The sequence below is a fragment of the Pectinophora gossypiella genome, chromosome 20 (genome assembly GCF_024362695.1).
Source record: "Pectinophora gossypiella chromosome 20, ilPecGoss1.1, whole genome shotgun sequence".
NCBI classification, from domain to species: Eukaryota; Metazoa; Arthropoda; class Insecta; order Lepidoptera; family Gelechiidae; genus Pectinophora; species Pectinophora gossypiella.
Window position 1 is genome coordinate 11,273,362 of NC_065423.1, and position 19,185 is coordinate 11,292,546.

A 19,185-nucleotide genomic window follows, 5' to 3' on the forward strand; every position below is an offset into this window, starting at 1 on the left:
CTTTTATACCAATCCCTTTTTATTACTTTTAGTCTTTTTTCGAATTTTAAAGAATGCAGATTTTAATCTACAACACGTACCTAATTTACAATTAGGTATGCACAAAAAATATAGTTAAGTTAGGTATATAGCTGGGTACCTAGTAAACTATTATTTGATTGTTACATTTCGAATAATTATTTAGGTACCTATGTTGACAAGATTTATTACAATATAGGTATTTAAACTATGTAAATCCTGTTATAAAGTTAAAAAATAAGACCTGCTTAACAAGTGAATTAGAAAATATTCTAATTATTCGGTATAAAACAAGATTTACGTCACATTTTGATTTTAAAAACATTTTTATGTTTTTTTCGGTGTGATTAGAAATACAAGGAGTGATTATGCGTCGACACGGACCGACGGGTGCAAAGTATGGCGAAAAAATGCGCCTATGATGCGACAAGGATGCATCGCGGGTTACACCACCGCTTGCTATGCTTTTTAAAAAGTAAAATAGGGACTGTTTGTCACATTTGCTTTTAATTTTCCGTGTAAACTTAAATATGTAAAAATTTAGAAGTCAGTACACTTTTGCTAAAGGTTCTATTTTATTGTTTGCCTAATTTAACGAATTTTGCGTTTTAATTTCCAAATCTGATTCTGAAGTTTTAACGTTGCGCGTTTAGGTGATTTTGTTTATGCATTGAAACTTAGATTAAACATGTTTTCTATTGTTTGTAGTAGCAATAAACCTTTAAGAAGTTTTTGATTCTAATAAGATACTTGTAAAGTAATCACTTCGCAATGGCTAACGCTTGTTTTTTGTATCCAAGTTCATTATATGTGATATTCCAGTATCGGGAATGTTTGTCAACAATGTGTTTAGTTGCGAGAGCGCTGTAGTCGGAGTTATGATTGTAAACAGCGGCGGCGCGGCTTGCACCGCGGATATCTCACACCCTGCCTCACTTACCACCTCGCACACCACCTACACTACATGTATACGCAAATCTCATCACACACAACACTATAACAACGTCCAGACATTTGTAACAACGCGCTCACGATCACAGCGTAACGAGCAACGAGGAGCATCGAGGCGCACCGGGGCCGTACTGACCTGCCACTCTTGGTGATCACCATCTCGGTGCCCAGCTTGTGGAACTTCTCCCAGAGGTCCTTGCCCTCGAGCGTGACCTTGGGGTCGTCGACGACGCCGTCGTCGTCAGGCGGCAGAGGTGCGTAGGGAGGTGGCGGCGGCTTGAGCAGCGGACAGGGCGCGGACAGCGCGGCGGCAGCGGCCAGTGCGGCCGGCAGGTATGGCGGCGGCGGCAGCGCGCCCGCCGTCAGCAGCGCCGACACCGAGAAGTCGCTCGGCCGCGGCGCCAGCAGCGGGTGGAAGGCGACGGCGTCGCGCCGCTCCGCGCCCTCGAAGCGCATGCCCGCGCCGCCCGGGGCCCACGGCGCGCGCTCCACGGCCGACGTGCCCGTCGGCTCCAGGTGTCGCGCTCGCGCGCGCTCATGCAACGTCCATCACGCGCCGGCGGCGGCTGCTCGCGACACTCTCGCTCGTCCCGTGGCGACACCCGCTCGCGCGGCAGGCGTCAAACGACTGGCCGCCGGCGGCGCCGGCTGCGACACCCCTCCCGCCGCGCGCCGCCCAATGGCGCGTCTCGCGGCGCCCCGCGGCCCCCTCCCGCGCAGGCAGGCGGGGCCGCGTCGGCCGCGGCGCCACGCAGCGTTGTTTTTTCGTCGCGGGCGAGGTGTCCGCCGCCGCCACACCTCGCGGCCCGCGGGGGCGCCGCTAATCTGGTTAATGCGGCGCGCGGGGGCACGCTCGCTCGCGCCCGCACCCGCGCCCGCGCCCGCCGCCGCTTCTAATTGGACACGTTTCCGTTCGTTCATCAATTGAACTCGTTACGTTCGCAATATCTTTTGTGCGGCCCTCGTCGTGGCTCCGCGCTCCGGAGAGCTCATCGACTCATCCGTTGTCTCGGTCTCTGCTAACTTCCACTTTGCGAGTTGCCACAAAAGTTTTTGCTTGCAAACAAGTTTCGCTTCAAGTTTTAGGGAGATTTACAGTAGTCAAGTTATTCGGGAGTCAATCAGCCAAATCAAAATTCCGTCTATAAACTGCGGGATCTCTACATTGTGTTTACATTTTATTTCTGCCAGATAATAGGTATTAAATCGAGTTATAAGAACTATTTATCGTTTTACTATGAGTTTTCCTTGCTTCGGATACTTACCTATGTGAAATATTTTTATCACTTCTGTGTGCGAATCTGCTTTGTTCAAACACTAGTGTGTAGGTAGAGCAAGTGTAGAGTTAGTTGGGTTTCCGTTAGTTGAGTGATTTTATTTAACCAACTGTTGGATTGGTACCTATCGGATAGAGGAATTATTGTTGTGTTGTGGGTTAAACTTACTATTGACGAAGGTACCTACCTACCTAGGTAATAATTTTTGTGGGTAGGTATTTTGTAGGTAAGTAGATATTCCGATTTGAGGACTTTATTAACTTATTCAGAGAATAATAATTTGATAGGTACCTATAATAACTAAGTCATTTTATAGTTTCACAGTCAGTTAGTACCTCTGCGTTGTTTTAAGAAATCATTTATACTTATTTAACTTAGGTAGGTATCTCAAAACTTACCTATACAGGTACTTAATTTACCTATTGTTGAAACTATTGAAAGTAACTCAAGATTTTCGACATAATTTTACGATTACGAACACTAAGTAGAATAAATTAGTTTTGAAACTAATTTTTTTTTATTTTCAAAGCTAATTAATTAATCAGTCCTTTTACTACCTACTTTTTAAGTTTTATTTTTATTTTATTTCTAGCAATTTATGTTCATCTTCATAACATATTTATTTTGTAATAATACCTACTATATTTAGAAATCCAATACTAAATATAAGTAGGTACTATGCGTACTCAGGAACGTTACGATAACTTAATTTTTAAATTCCTGAATCTTTAGTGTATATAAAAAAACTGCAAAAAGCAAATATAAATTTCCGTCTAAAACACTAGACACCGTTCTTAATATATTTTAATATGTTTTATGCCATAAGATAATACAAAATTTAACGAAAATACCTTTAAAAAACCCTTTGTTTTGTTTTTAATTGTTTGAATAAATATATAGTACACCTTTAAAAACATGAAAATAAATACCTAAGTACGTTACGCGAGATATTTTAAGGCTCCAAACAATTTGTTGTAGAGGTTTTTATTCATGAGTCTTTAAATAAATACTTCAGTTTTATCATCGCAATGCAAGAATTGAGATTTTTACGACAATATTAAGAAGGTACAGTGCCTGGGTTGGTATTATTTTATATTACGTAAATGGAAAGACACTTTATTTAATAGGGATTAAAGGTATATGCGTGGTGGAAGTACGCTTGACTCCCATTGTAAGGTCGCAAGTTCGAATCCAGCATGGACCTAAACCTTTGATTTTCGAAATCGTTTTTCGAATTCATGTTTGGATCATAAATGATTATCACATGCTCAGCAGTGAAGGAAAACATCGTGAGGAAATCCACATACCCGAGAAATGCGTTTCGGAGGTATGTGATCTAACTTATTTTAGGCTGGTTTTCCCTTCGGGGGTTAGAAGGTCGCTCCTGTAAAAAACGGGACCTGTCAAATCTTCAGGTTAGGTAAGTGGACCCTGTGAAAACGGGATATCGTTAGGGAGATGTACCTAAGTAAATAGGTAGGTAGATACTGCGCCCGCATCCAGCGGCAAAGGTCTACTTATTGAAATTAAATTACCTATATTTATTTCTGTGTTTTGTATTTAGGTTACAGACAGCTGTTATTGAGTGCCACAAAACACTAGGTAGTATTTAGCACCGACCGACGGTTTTTCGTGCACTTCCAAACACGGCTGCGTAAAATCTTTTCTAGGTGAAAAGTTTTATGTGTTTAAGACAAAGTCCTGCGCTCGCTGTGTTTTCACCTTTTTATTGTTGCTAATAATTGGTTGAAAACATTTTAGACAATATAATATTGTGATAGCATCATAGGTGCTAGCATCACGCCTGAATCCCCGAAGGGGTAGTCAGAGGCTTATAATGAATAGGTAGCTACACATACTTCTCGTCAGCTATGCGTAACTTCTATGTAGTTAATAAGTGGCGAGCCTAATGCCATTAACCGGGCGCAAATCTTGGGATCATTATTCTGAATCCATGTTGAAAGTTTTTTTAAAAATATTGCATTAAAAATACTTACTTATATATTCCCTATTTTTCAAGTGGTGGCAAATTTTAGACTATACCCAGGTAGGTACCTAACATATTTTATTATAATCGCACGTAACAGTGCTTACAGTTATTAAAGAAACTTTAAGTTATAAACCACGCGTTTGTCGTTTAAATATTTGACTTCTTTATAAGTTACAAAATATTAATAACTCGTATTTTGAATTTATAATAAAATTCATACCAAAACAATAATACTTCAGAAAATTTCCATAAGAAATTAATAGCCAGCCATAAGAGTTGGAATTACGTAGACTGCCATACAACGCCATCTATCGGCGAGTAGCAAGTAACTCGAATACAAAGTATCCAAAATATTACGAATATTATTTACTTGCACGTTTACACACAGAATCATGAACTCACGCCTATAGTCAGTACTGGGGTGGAGAGTGAGCAGTATTCAGGAGATAACAAGCAGCGCAGTCGCTTTTGAGACGAAGTTCAGATGGCAAGATAGCCATCGTTAAGTACCTATAGAGGAAGGTTGTAAGACCTTCACCCGCATAATGATCTTAATTTAAGGTACTAAAGTAAGTAATATGTTGATGTGACCTCTTTGAGGCACATAATCCTCGCTGGCGCGTTATTCGAGAAGTAAATTTAAAAATGGAGCGCCCAGCACAATTTTATTTTTCTATAAGCTTTGTAAATAGGCCAGTTACCAACCAGTCAAATCAGTTACTTTTTACTAATCGTCAAAACACGAAATTACTATGGAACTTGACAAAATGTCGGTCTTATTATAACATTTTTCTTGATTAAAATTCATAAATAATCTAAGTGGAACAAATAAAGTGCTTTTCGCCAGCTTTTTGTTAGACGAAAATCTTGATAAATACATAGATAGATTCGTGTAAATGCGAGATGTCTCTTCTCTTCTTTTAATCTTTTTATCTCTTGTTGGAATGTAATCAATCTTTTCCAGCCTCTGTAGCTATGTATTTCGAGATGTAGATTAATTATAGAATTTGTTTACTATAAAAGGACGCCACACACAAAAACAAGACAATAACGTCACTTAAAAAAATCACAAAACAATTACAAAAAGCATAGGGGATGTTCATTAGAATGATCATAAGGTGGTGGCGGACGTCCTGAGATAAAAGGGCCTCACTCAGCACAAATCGCAGCGCGAACCACGACGCTGGTATTATGTGGACCCTGTAAGCCCTTAAATATTGCCTAGAATTTTCACACTAAGGAATTCTTAAGTCAAAAGATTGAACTGATAAATAGTGTGAACATGTTTATAAATATGCATCGCAATTGAAATGTTTACGTTAATCAGGCTTCATTAAGGCAACATGTTCATTATACCTTAGATCATAAGCAGTATAATTAATGCATGGTAGAAGGCATATCGCCGTCTTCCAGCGAAAAGCACTTAAGCGCCATTTTGAAAAAAAAAGACTTACCCATGTGATTTTTATCAATAAGTCCTTGGTTTCTTACAATTAATTTCAATTCCTGTAAAAATGTAAACTGTAATGTTGTACCTGGATTGAAAGAACCGTGTCTATTCATTGTGAGGTTTTGTTAACATGCGAATGTGATTTAAAAAACAAAACGATATATGGTTTTTACTATTGTTGGCAACACCAACTAAAATATTTATTTTTTGTGAATATTTTTTTTTACTCTGTCACTTTCTCTCGCTCTGTGTAACAAGCATTACCAATAAATCTATTAATCTCAAGTTGGGCGTTTAATTAGAATACCAGACCTCGACATATGGTCAAGTATATAGCATTCTTTCTTCAGGGAATTTGACTGGGTATAATAATATAGTAATAAAAGGTCTAATGATATATCTAATAATAATTGACGAACATGAAAATAGGATATTTGACTGGGTCAAAGATAAATTACAAAATGCTTACTTAGAAATACAAGCCAGTCTAAGAAGATCAAAAATCAACCTCATTTTACTTTTCGATTTATTTTCGAATTTTATTATGAATTAAGTAACAATGAGTACGACGTTTGACCGCTTCTATTGATGACGTCACAGGACAGTATTTGCATACAAACTCCGAAGAAAAGTTTGGTTTTGACGTTTCGTAAAAAGTATGTCATTTGATTAGGTTGTCAAGTAGCTTGATGAGAATTGGGGACTATTCAAAAGAAGAACTATACCCTATACCTATTTATTCTACGTTATAAAACATAACAAACAGAAAAAAAAACAAAACGAAAAAAAGAAAATATTTTTTATTATTAGGTACTTATTAAAAGACTAATTCGCGCTTAAATTATAGGCTGGTTGTGTTACGTATCTTGTACCCACGTTGTACCTATGATCGATATAGCTCCTAGCTAATTAGAACTCCTTACCTACCTAATTACCACCACGCGATGATGATAAACCTGTCACCATTCTTTTTTGTCACTCCCAAACCAGTAAATTATTAATGTAAGTACCACTTGAAAATAATAAAGTATAAAATCATAATGCAAACGAATTCACCGCAACGCAAAAAATATTCAATAATTCGCGACAATTCTAACCCGAAGTGAAATCCAATAAGTATCCCCTAAAACGCCTGGTTTTTGGAACCTTGTCGCACCATCACGTTGACGACTTCAGAGGTTATTATTAAAGATTTTTTATATATTTTCAATGTGACAAGGTTGTAGTTAAGGAAGAGGGGTGGAAGGAAAATCGGATAATAAGTGCGTTTCAAGAGTACGATCGGGAAAATTTGGTTATGAGGAGATTGGTGTTTCCTTAGAGGTCCTTTATAAGTAAGGGTTGTCATTGTCACAATTTTCATGTAAGTTTTTTTATATTCTCAATTCTTATACCTACTGAGTGTCGTGTGGGTTGTGAGGTGAATTACCAACCCCATCAACCCTGGTGTCAGGGTTACTATTGGGCCGCCAAAGACTCCTGACATGGCTCACGTAAAGACTACTTACTTACATCAGTAAGTTGTAACCGGGACCAACGGCATAACGTTCCTTCCGAAGCACGGATCATCTTACTCTCACACTCTCTTAGGGATCACAAAGTAATTTTTGTGTTATGTCCCCACCGGGAATCGAACCCGGGACCTCCGGATCGTAAGCCTAGCTCAACCACTGGACCACGGAGGCCGTTATTAATTATACGGCCGGCATTAACCTATACTTACCTAAACAAATAAAATCAAATCAAATCGAAGCAAATGGAATTCCATAGTCTCACCCCGGTTTACTAGCTTACCCCGGTGGGAAATAGGCGTGACTTTAAGTATGTATGTTTGTAACTATAAACAATATTGCATTTTTTATAGACATTTGCTTATATTGCGCACTTACTTTCAGCTAAGTACATGTGCAAATGTCAAATTGCAATATTGCTTTTTAAATGAATCGCCCACGGTGAAGGAAAACATTGTGAGGTAATCCACACTCCCGAGAAATGCATTTTCGGAGGTATGTGACCTAATTTGTGTGGGGCTGGTTTTCCCTTCGCGAGTTGGAAGGTCAGACAGGCAGTCGCTTCTGTAAAAAACCGGACCTGTCAAATCTTCAGATTAGGTACCTAAGCGGACCCTGTGAAAAACGGCATAATGCTAGGAAGATGATGATGAAATTAATTCAAATACAAAAATGTCTTTATTCAATAGATAACATAGTTACACTTTGAATCGTCAATTTTTACATAACGAACGTCCCATCTGCCTAAAACTACTGCAGCTTCTCACAACCTGTATAGCCGGGGAAAAGAAGCTTCAAGAAAATCCTCGGCACAGGGCCCTAGACGTTCTGTAAAAAAAATGCTTCAAGGTGGCTTTTTTAAACGCCTAGGTGAGATTGTGGTCAAACGTAAACCTATTTAAAAAAAAAACAACTGATAAGTAGGTAGTGTATATAACTATGTAGGTATGTTTATCCACATTCCGTAGCCACTAAATAATTGTAGGTACATTTATTTAGTGGCTACGGCTAAAAGTAGGTACTTTTATTAGGGTAGGTACTTTTTTGAACATTAAAGATACAGGATACAAAAACGGGGACAAACAATTACAGAAAAGTAGGACAGGTGGCCTTAGCAATACAGCAGTTTCTTCCAGGCGACTTTTGGGTAAGTACTTATAGGAAAATTTCAATATTTTCTTTCATTTCTTTTTTCAATGTGACAACCCTACATAACGAGGGGAGAGGTGTGTCTGTTAAATTATAATATCTGTTTTATTTTTAATTTTCTGGCCTGGTTACATAGTTATATCTGGTTGTGTCGGCGTCAAGTTTAGTGATTGGAATCAAACCATCTTATTTAGTCAAATTCAATTCAAAGTCAAACCATCACCTACATGAATGGGGCTTAAAGGAGTCGCCGTACTGTGTGAATGTGGTCAGCCGGATCAAACCATATCTCACATAGTGAACGAGTGCTCTCTCCACCGCTTCCCAGGTGGTATAGCCGAGCTGCACTGTATGACGGATGCGGCAGACTTGGTTAGGGGAGCTTCAGCTGGATATATGATCCACGCAGCATATTTTATTTTTTGTGTGCCATACGCAATAATCTTATTTATAAAATAATTATAATGATTAAGAACGCAATTAAATTAGGATTACGCAGGTCACGTCTGTCGGATGCCTAACAACCTGTGGGTTAAGAGCACCACAGAATGTTCTCCGAGTAGAGACAGACGCAGGCGCTGCAGACCCAGGCGGAGATGGCGCGACGACTTGGATGCTTTCCTGGAAGGCTGGCCGGAGGAAGATCTGGAGAGAGTCCTGGAAGAAATGGAGGGAGGCCTTTGCCCAGCAGTGGGACACTTTACGCTAGGCAAGTTAAGATGCAATTAAAAAGAAGTACGCAATAAAGAAAGCTCGGTGAGGTTGTGGGTACTCAGTTCATCTACCGCTAGAAATACCTCTGACTACCCCAAATGGGATGTAGTCGTGAGCTTATGTTAAGTAATGTTTAAAAATTCAAAGTTAACTTTTTCCTTGTAAACATGTTTTGTGTGGTATATGCAAGAATATATGTAATAAAAATGTGTATTGTATTCAGATGGATATAATGATGAAGCTTATGGTAACATGGCTCATCACCTACAACGTTGGTCTAACAGAAACCTTGGTGAGGTGTGGATACTTAGCTCATCTTTGACTACCCCAATTGGAATACGGACTTTTTTGTAGATTGAGGAGCTCGGTAGCGCAGCGGTAAACGCGCTCGGTCTGCGATTGTTGAAGTTAAGCAACTTTCGCAATGGCCGGTCATAGGATGGGTGACCACAAAAAATAAAAGTTTTCATCTCGAGCTCCTCCGTGCTTCGGAAGGCACGTTAAGCCGTTGGTCCCGGCTGCATTAGCAGTCGTTAATAACCATCAATCCGCACTGGGCCCGCGTGATGGTCTAAGGCCCGTTCTCCCTATCCATCCATAGGGAAGGCCCGTGCCCCAGCAGTGGGGACGTTAATGGGCTGGTGATTATTGAAGATTTGCCGCAGATGGCATTAACTACTTGGCCGGAAGCGGGAGCGCTGAAGGCTCTTACCCGGTACAACGTTTAAGACAACAGGCCTGAGGGTGCCAAGGAATATAGTAATGTGTTTATGTTACGTTCCTCTCTACCCATCAACAGACCAGGATATTGCGTAAATTATACGCAATACCCATCACATATTGACCCCAACTCCTACCCAATTTAACTTTACAACCAGAATATTTTCAACAACAATAAAATTCATTAATTATAGTCATACGTAATTGAGTTAAGCTTTGCGCGCATGCGCCGAGGGAGTTTACTCCGAGTAATTTTTATGGCCCATTTTCGAAGAAACAGCCTGGGTGGCCTTATAACCCGAACCAGTTAAACCAGGCGCCTTATGACCTTTAGAAGTTAAGAGAAGAGAGGTCATCGTTATTGGTCATCCGATGCGCAAGAGTTGAGGTGGGATTGTTAACGTTTTATTGGTAGGATAAAAGGTTTTTGCCAAAGTTGATGGTGGGAAATGTGACTGGGAAGGCTTGTTAGGTGTGCATTCATGAGAAATATAATGTACCCACTTTAGGACTCTGTCCCACCAACATATTTGACATTTAGTGAGACTTACAGTTCAATTTGTCAAAAAAGTTAATGTGACATGGTACCAAAGTGTATACATATTAATGCTCGTGACCGTAGGTACTGCTTTAACGGTAAATATGAGCCGTCAAAACGTCTAAACATAACATAAACGGCCTATATACGTCCCACTGCTGGGCACAGGCCTCCCCTCAATCAACCGGAGGGGGTACGGAGCATACTCCACCACGCTGCTCCAATGCGGGTTGGTGGAGAAGTCTTAAAGCGTCTTAAAGGCAATGTTGCTATTTGTCATTTTTGACATAATTATAATAGTAAACAAATGTCAAATAGCAATATTACTTCATCATCATCATCATCAGCCGTACGACGTCCACTGCTGGGCATAGGCCTCCCCCAAGGATCTCCACGACGATCGGTCCTGCGCTGCCCGCCTCCAGCGGCTTCCCGCGACCTTCACCAGAGCAATATTACTTATTTAAGTAGATGAAAAGGCTACTTCACAACCTAGTCAAATGAGATACTTTTGTCGAAACGTCAAAACGAAAGTTTTCTTTGGAGTTTGTTTGGAAATGTTCTCCTGTGACGTCATCGATAAACGCGGTCAAACGTCGTGCACATTGTTACTTAATTCTTAAATACAATTTGAAAATACGTCGATAAGTGAAATGAGATTTATTTTTGATCATAAAAAAAAATTCAAAGTAAGTAAGTAAAATGTTCATTTTTCATAAAAAATACAGAAAATTTTGTTACAATAAAAACCCCACAAAACCAAATCCTCGGTTTGTCTGTGGGAGTGGAGTTCGCTTAGTTATTATGTTTTAAAATACTTACAGTTAACTTATAGCTAAAAACAGCAATATTGCTATTTGACAGTTGTTTGCATTACGCACTTACTTTGATATGTGCAAATGGAATTCTATAGTCTCTGCTTACCCCGGTGGGAAATAGGCGTGAGTTTATGTATGTATGTATGTTTGATATGCGCATGTCAAATTGCAATATTGCTTTCTTAGATGAATCACTTCGATGTGGTCATTTTAACACCCCAGGTATCAAAAACACTTTTGACCGAGTAATCGGCGCTGCAAAATCGGTGTTGAACAAATCAAGATCCATACAAAGTTCGTTAGTCTTTAGTTATTACTAGGACCCCGATACCGACCCCGCCGGCGTGGACGACGATTTCCCTCAATCAGCGCTTATCGCTATCGACGCACTAGGGTCGATTATTTTTTTCAAATATTTTCCTCTCATTCGACGCCCTGAGCCGAGGTTCGCGCCCAACTGGGCACCCTCAGGCCTGTTGTCTTAAACGTTGTACCGGGTGAGAGCCTTCAGCGCTCCCCATTTGTCCGGCCAAGTAGTTATTGTCATCTGCGGCAAATCTACAATAAGTCACGAAAAAAAAATAGTTATTACTCTTGTAGGATGTTATACCTAGATTGGCAAGTCTAGTATTAGAGACCCGTCTGCACGCATGGCTTGTCCTGCGTACCCTCTTGAGACCTAGGGGAGCCGCCTTAGTAGGTACTTAAGCATGCCTACTACCACCTAATATCTATAGTACTTAGATCTAGAGATATATCGAATACTAGAACAGCTAAATTATGTTTTAATTTGAAATCAAACGAAATAATTTAATTTATTAACGGTTGAGCGTTGGACTCACGATCCGGAAGCCCCGGGTTTGAATCCCGATGGGGACATATCACAAAAACCACTTTCTGATCCCTAGTTTGGTTAGGACGTTACAGGCTGATCACTTGATTGTCCGAAAGTAAGATGATCTGTGATTCGGAAGGCCCATTAAGCCGTTGGTCCAGGTTACTACTTACTGATGTACCTATGTAGTTGTTACATGAGTCATGTCAGGGATTTTTAGCGACTCACTAATAACTCTGACACCAGGATTGATGAGATAGGTATGTTTCATAGTACAGGTAATATTTTGAGAATATAATACTCGTATTATGAGAAAGAAGGTGGTATTCCACCTCACAATGCACACGATATGATGGAGATTGAATTTATTTACGTTTTTCATTATTCCAAGCAATTTGTTAATAGCAATTGAGTGTGGGACTGTGGGAATCCAAAAATAAATAGTCGTGAGATTATGTTAAGCTTATTTTATAAGTAGATTTATTAAATCTTAATATTGAATGAAGCGATTGATGAATGTGGAGGAAGCAAGGGAAGTGTGTTAGGATCGAAGCAAATGAAATTACATAATCTCTGCTTACCCCGGTGGGAAAGAGGCGTGAGTTTATGTATGTATTTATGTATGTAATACTGAATATCCATTTTAGCGATGCCCTGCATAACTGTTTAAATATTTGCGTCACCGTCTGTAATGGTCGAGTGAACTGTGTGAAAACTGCACTTAAGATAAATTAATAACTCATTGGTGCAAGCATTTTTTTTTAATTTGTTTAAATTCTGTGATGTATTGTGTGAATATGAAAGTCGATTCGGATAAAATAATTTGGAATTCAACTTCTTGTACCAGCCAGGTTATTACAAAACTTAGCCTAGAGGGTAATGGTCTTGATTTCTGCAGACACCTAAAGTTACGTTCAGTTAGTGGTTGGTTAGGGGCCTTTGGCGGCTCAATAGTAACCCCGACACCACGGTTGATGAGGATGGTACTCCACCTCACAACGGACACGATAGAAGAAGATCTAAATTTACACCTGTAATTTTCTTATCCGCCGAAAAGGAAAAACACAAGTAATCGACAGGCATAAAATTTATATAACCCTCCCAAAGTTTTATACTGACCAATAACCCGACAGAATTAAGTTGACAGCACACGTTAAACGGGTTGCAAATCAGCGAGAAGCCTATTTTATTTGCCCGGGTTATTCATTCATCTGATTTTTTAAAATTGGCCAATAACCCGACATAATTAATGATCACAGATTGTAACTGGTATGGTTACGTAGGGAATCAACTAAAATACAATTATACTTTATTGCACCAAAATAAAAGAAAATATTTACAAAAGACACTTTAACTAGGTACATGGCAAATGGCAGCCTTATTTCTAGACAGCCATAAGGCGAGGAAATATGTAAAACAATAAAAGATTGCGGGTGCAAAGTCAGTACAACTTACCAATAATTATATAAGTAATATACGTACATTTATAAATAAATATATACAAAAATAATACAGGTTGTTAGTGATTTCGTAACAAATACTGAGGGGGATGATTCAGACCATGATTCTGAGATGATATCAAGTGGATTTTCCCGTCGGAAAATTCATGAAAATTTTAGTGTTTTTTGAAACATTTTTATCCATACTTTTTAAAAATTAATATCACGTAGTTTCTAGAATTTATTTCCGGTTAATGACAAAAAAGTTCAAATAAAATCAAAAATATTTATTCTTCAAAATTGACTTACATTGTTAGCTCTTTTGAACGTCAAAAATTAAATTACATATTATGTAACTAGCTGCAAAACTACTACTACATCGGGAGCTGTATCGCCGAGGGAAAGACGTGGCCAGAAAACTTCCCGGCACAGGGCCCTACTCCTATTGTTTCATGTTTTCCTTTCTTTTTGACAGGCTTGACTCGGTTACATGAGATTTAAACATAGCTGGCAAGGAGTGGGTGTCTATACTAAACACCTCTGCCTACCCCTTCAGGGATATAGGCATGATGCTATTTTATATGTTATATTGATAATTGTTCCAGCCTGTCTCCGGTCTATGCTTTTCTTATTCTATTTTTCAATGCCGCTCGACACAGCTTACCGAAGCAAAATTGGCTTGATTATTATCATTTTAAAGATAAGGGCTAAGATTATTATCATTTTAAAGATAAAGATAAAGATCTAGAGATAATAAAATTGTAGATAATAATTGAATTATACATTTACGCTCTTTTAATTACTATGTTGAACTACGCGTGTGTTCTTGTTCTGTCGTCGTGACGCCACCTGGTGGCGAGCGGCGGTACTTAAATAGTTTATTTTGTTTTTGTACTATAAAAAACCTGATGATGAATTTTCTATGCAAAACTTGTTTACGGTAGTTATGAATAAAGTGGGAAAAAAATGGACACGCAATTTTATTTAAATGGCCGCACTGAGGGAAAAGATGATTAATGTCTGTACACACACATTGTAAGTACATTCAAGATTATTATTATAATCTAATTATTTATGGAAATTATTAAAACTATTTTTCTTAATTAAGAAATTATTTCTGTTCTCAAGAGAAATATTGGAGCCTAAAGCTTTTATTGAAAGCTCATATAGATACCTATCAACCATAGATAACATAATAACAACCGACAGCGATTTTTTTTACAAATGGGTACCTACATCTTGGACTGTTTAAAATTCCACAACACTGTCAACTTCATTCGAAACGCCACTAAAAAAAAATCAATTTGAAAAAAAAAAAAAAACATTCTTCCAGAGTTTCGGCGTTTCAGAGACGGCGGCGCAAGTTACTTTCAAATTAGATGTCTACAACACGAACAAAAAAGGATCTATTCGTTACAAATATTGCACACGACGACGGGTTCGAAACGAGTAAAAATAAAATCAACTGACATTCTATTTTTCTCTGGAAAGGGCTCTGCGCGCGCATTGTGGCTGCGCGGGCGCATAAAACGAGCACGACCCGACGCGCTCGGCAACCGACGCGGGAGCGAGACCGACGTATGCCACCTCCGTTGGAGTGATAAAGATAGCTATATTAAGGGCGTTCCGTCATCAAATTTCGCATCCAATTAATGCTCAGTGGGCTTCCAAGTGGGCGGGGCGTGCGCGATCCAGGCTAATAGGGATCGAGCTAAAATGATCTATAGATCGATGCGCAGACGCAGTGCAGCGTATTGTTATCGTTAACATCGTGGATTATTTATTTGGCATCTACTTTTGACGTCTGAATACGATCGTGTGGGGGTTTCATAAATTTAAATTCGATTTTGGGATTAAAGGTTGGGTGATGATTTTTTTGGGTGGTATTCAATGGTATTGGGTCTATTTTCGTAATTTATTGCGCAAAACTGTCATGAGTTATTATTTTTTATTAAGTGTACTAACACAGTTGGCTCACCACCTATCATGATGCTCTAACAGAAAGTTCGGTGGGTAGTACTTAACCTTAGTTCATCTTGCGTCTCTGACTATCCCTTCTTCTCCTACAATTCAAGATTGTCACTCATTCTGTCGACTCTTCCTCCACTCGACTTGGCCTCAGTAGGTACTTGACTTCAGGACTTTACTCCCTGGAGTCGAGCATATCACACTGCCAGCATACGAAAACTATGACGTTATGCCTTACTGGAGTATACTCGAGTTAAGGTTGGGCGCTGTCTAAGAATACCAATTTTAAGCTGAGTTTGAGGAAACCCTTCTTCTATCGTGTGGGTTGTTAGATTACCAACCCCATCAACCCTGGTGTCAGGGTTATTATTAAGCCGCCATAGGCCCCTGACATGACTCATGTAACGTCAACGTACTTGCATCAGTAAGTAATGACCGGGACCAATGGCTTAACGTGCCTTCCGAAGCACGGATCATCTTGCTTTTGGACAATCAGTTGATCAGCCTGTACGACCAAAAACAAGATGGGCGGATGTGGTCAAAAAGGATCTGTGCATGTGCAAGGTCTCCGAGAACGACACGTCTGATAGAGCGAAGTGGAAGAGAAGGACGGAGAAGGCAGACCCCACCATCAGATGGGAATAAGAAATGCTAAGGAGAGAGAGAGAGAGAGATGATCAGCCTGTAGTGTCCTAACCAAACTAGGGAGGGAAACCTTGAGGTCGCCTCATAAAGGTCGAGAAAGATTCCAGATCTTAGAATACTAGTGTAAATGTCTACAATTTAACAATTTCAAAGGAGAAAGCCTTCGCCCTAATGAAGATATAAACGCAGATACACGTATAGATATGTATGGAAAGTGAACACGGTTACAAGGGAAGTTACAATGGAGAGAAATATCTGCGTTAATTAACTAGTGTGAACAAAAGGCTAGACGAGAAATGGTTGTATAGAGACGTGGAGGAAAATATAGGGCAGACAGACAGACAGCACACACGGCCGTATTTCTTATTAGGGTAGGTAGAGCCATTCTTCTATCGTGTTAAGACCATTACAAAATAGATTGTATGTTTGTTAAGTGAATGTGTAAAAGTATTCGAACCTTTGATGCATGTTAATACTGTCCAAAGATATATTATAAAACAATTTAAAATAGTTTTAAGTTTTTATGATAAGAATTTTGTTTGTAACGCAATGTATACCGGGTGTTATATATATATAGCTGTAATGTAGCAAATGTGAGTGTAAATAATTAAATAAATTAAAGAAGAAAAATGATCATTAAAGTCATGAAACTGTGATAGTCGTGTTCGGATACAGAACTTTCATCATGAGCTCGGCTCTAAACCACTGAATTCAAAGTGACAAGTTTGAATTCAAGTTAATATCACGTTCTTTCCAGGATTTGTACCATGTTAATGGCTATATCTATATTCTACACTCCTGTCTACCTCGTCTGTGATACAGGCGTGAATTTGAGTCTACAGATTATCATGATGTTAACTATCTATAATGTGTTCCAACCTATCATGTCAAATCAGAGCTTTTTACATATATCTCATGTGGGTTATGAGACCAATAATAAACCGGGTGGGAGCCTTCAGCGTTCCCCATTTGCCCGGCCAAGTAGTTAATGCCATCTGCGGCAAATCTATAATAAGTCACGTCAAAAAAAAATAGACCGATAATTGACTTCATCAAGTCTAATGTTAGGTTTGTTATTGAGCTGTCAAACAAACAAAAATAAATTCCCTTTTTAAGTTTTTAAATTTCGAGCTTTAAGATTTTAAAGCACGAAATCATCTTATTTTTCGGACTATCAGGTGTAAAAGATATCTGTACAAAAACCTTTAGGACAAATAACGTAAAAATAAATAATTATACAAGAACCATTAACTACATCTGCAAGAACCCAAACCTCAAATAAAAAAACAAAACAAAAAAGTAAAAAATAAAGCGACCAAGTACCACCCTATATCCAGTGTTGCACTACGTAGTGTCAAATTACCCCTAATTATTTACCCGCGGCCACCGGAACCGAGCGGGCAATGGAATTAGATCCCAAACAGCCATAATTGAATCTCTTGCCTTTTTGTTAATGCTCACACAGGGTATAATCGTGTTTCGGAAGTAAATTTGAGTCGCCTTGTAAGTTAGGATTTTGGGTTTTGTTTAACAAAGTGTAGAGTTGAAATCTTTAGAATTTGGTTAGTCAAACGTTCTATTTTTAAATAGAAGTATATAAGTATAGGTATATGATATAACCAGCCCTTGTCTGCATTGTCTATGTTGCTTTTAGAATGAGTGAGGTGTATAGAATATGAATATTTAAAAACCTTATTAATTAACTAACCATAATTAAAACACACAATAACTGGTTTTTACCGCGTTTAAGTCAGGGATATGAGACTCCCGATATTACGACAGTGTTCCAAGTGCCATGATCACGAGATGATTGATAAGAACCCGTTATTATGTGTTTTAATTATGATAATAACCGCGTAAACCTAAAACAATGTTTAACTAACCATGCCGTGTTTTGGGTGGCAATCTAGTTAGTACCTATATTACCTATTTTTACATGCCATGATTTCTACCTTTCAAATAAATAAAATAAAAAGTCATCCATCAACCATAAAGTTGCCTTACTTATAAATCACACCAATTTCTACCAACAGCGACGGTCCCGCTTAGAGATAATACCAGTGCATAACTTCTGTACTGTCTCCCAAGATACAGGTTAATTCCTAGTTTGAGAGCCAGAGCATATTGCTGTGTTTTTCTAGATAAGCTGCTAATGTTACTTTCTGTACCTTTTCTTCTTTTGGGAAATGAATATAATTATAATTATTAAAGAAGAACAATCTTCTTCTATCGTGTGGGTTGTGAGGTGGACTACCAACCTCATTAACCCTGGTGTCAGAGTTACTATCGAGCCGCCGAAGTAACCGAGACCAACGGCTGAACTTGCGAAGCACTGATCATCATCTTATTTTCGGACAATCAGGTGATCAACCTGTAATGTCCTAACCAAACTAGGGTTATCACAAAGTAATTTTTGTGATATTTCCCGACCGGGATTCGAACCCGGGACCTCCGGATCGTGAGCCTAACGCTCAACCACTGGATCACGGAGGCCGTTGTAGATGAACAATAAAATACAAAGTCACATAAATAAGACATCAAAAATATTGACAACGCATTTCTTATGGAGTCTTTTTAACACGATCTTACTTAATTCTTGACATTAAGAAGTTTTTATGTCAGTTTTTTGCGATACTTTTGCTTGCTTAGGTTTTGTTTCAATAAATTGCTACAAATAAACAGTTTAAAACGTCTAATTAAAAACCGAACTTGTTTGTTGTACCAACTTCGGTTTTATTGTTTTTGAGATAAGTTTATTTTGTATTCATTTTTATGTCGCCAAGATTAGAGTTAAGAAAAATGGTTATCTTAGATATTTAAGTCGGCTTCCATAAATATTTCATTTGCTGAACATCTTAGTGACACAGGGTTCGAATCCAACTAGGCACCTTCAGGCTTGTAACTTAAATTTTGTACCGGGTGAGGGCCCTTAGCGCTCCCCATTTGTCCGTTAATTAATGCCATCTGCGGCAAATCTACAATAAATCACGTCAAAAAAAAAAAAAACAAAGGGTCTGAATCCCGCCCTGGGCTCTGAACCACTGAATTCAACTTTAAGAGTCTTAATTCATGTTTTAATCATAGATAATTGATATTATAACGTGGTTGCCAAGATTTGTGCCTGGTTAATGGCAATATGCTCTATGGGACTTAAAACTTAGC

General features: G+C 38.8%; 1 protein-coding gene across 5 annotated transcripts in view; it reads right to left on the bottom strand.

Annotated features, from left to right (window-relative positions):
* LOC126376234 (optomotor-blind protein) overlaps positions 1-1,582 on the bottom strand; it is a 135,986-nt gene extending 134,404 nt beyond the window's left edge. For all 5 annotated transcript variants that reach the window (XM_050023502.1, XM_050023506.1, XM_050023505.1 and 2 more), the window contains exon 1: positions 1,106-1,582. In XM_050023502.1, the coding sequence (XP_049879459.1) occupies positions 1,106-1,425 (320 nt within the window). In that variant the 5' untranslated portion in view covers positions 1,426-1,582. The remainder of the gene's footprint in view (positions 1-1,105) is intronic.
* Positions 1,583-19,185: the final 17,603 nt, after the last annotated feature.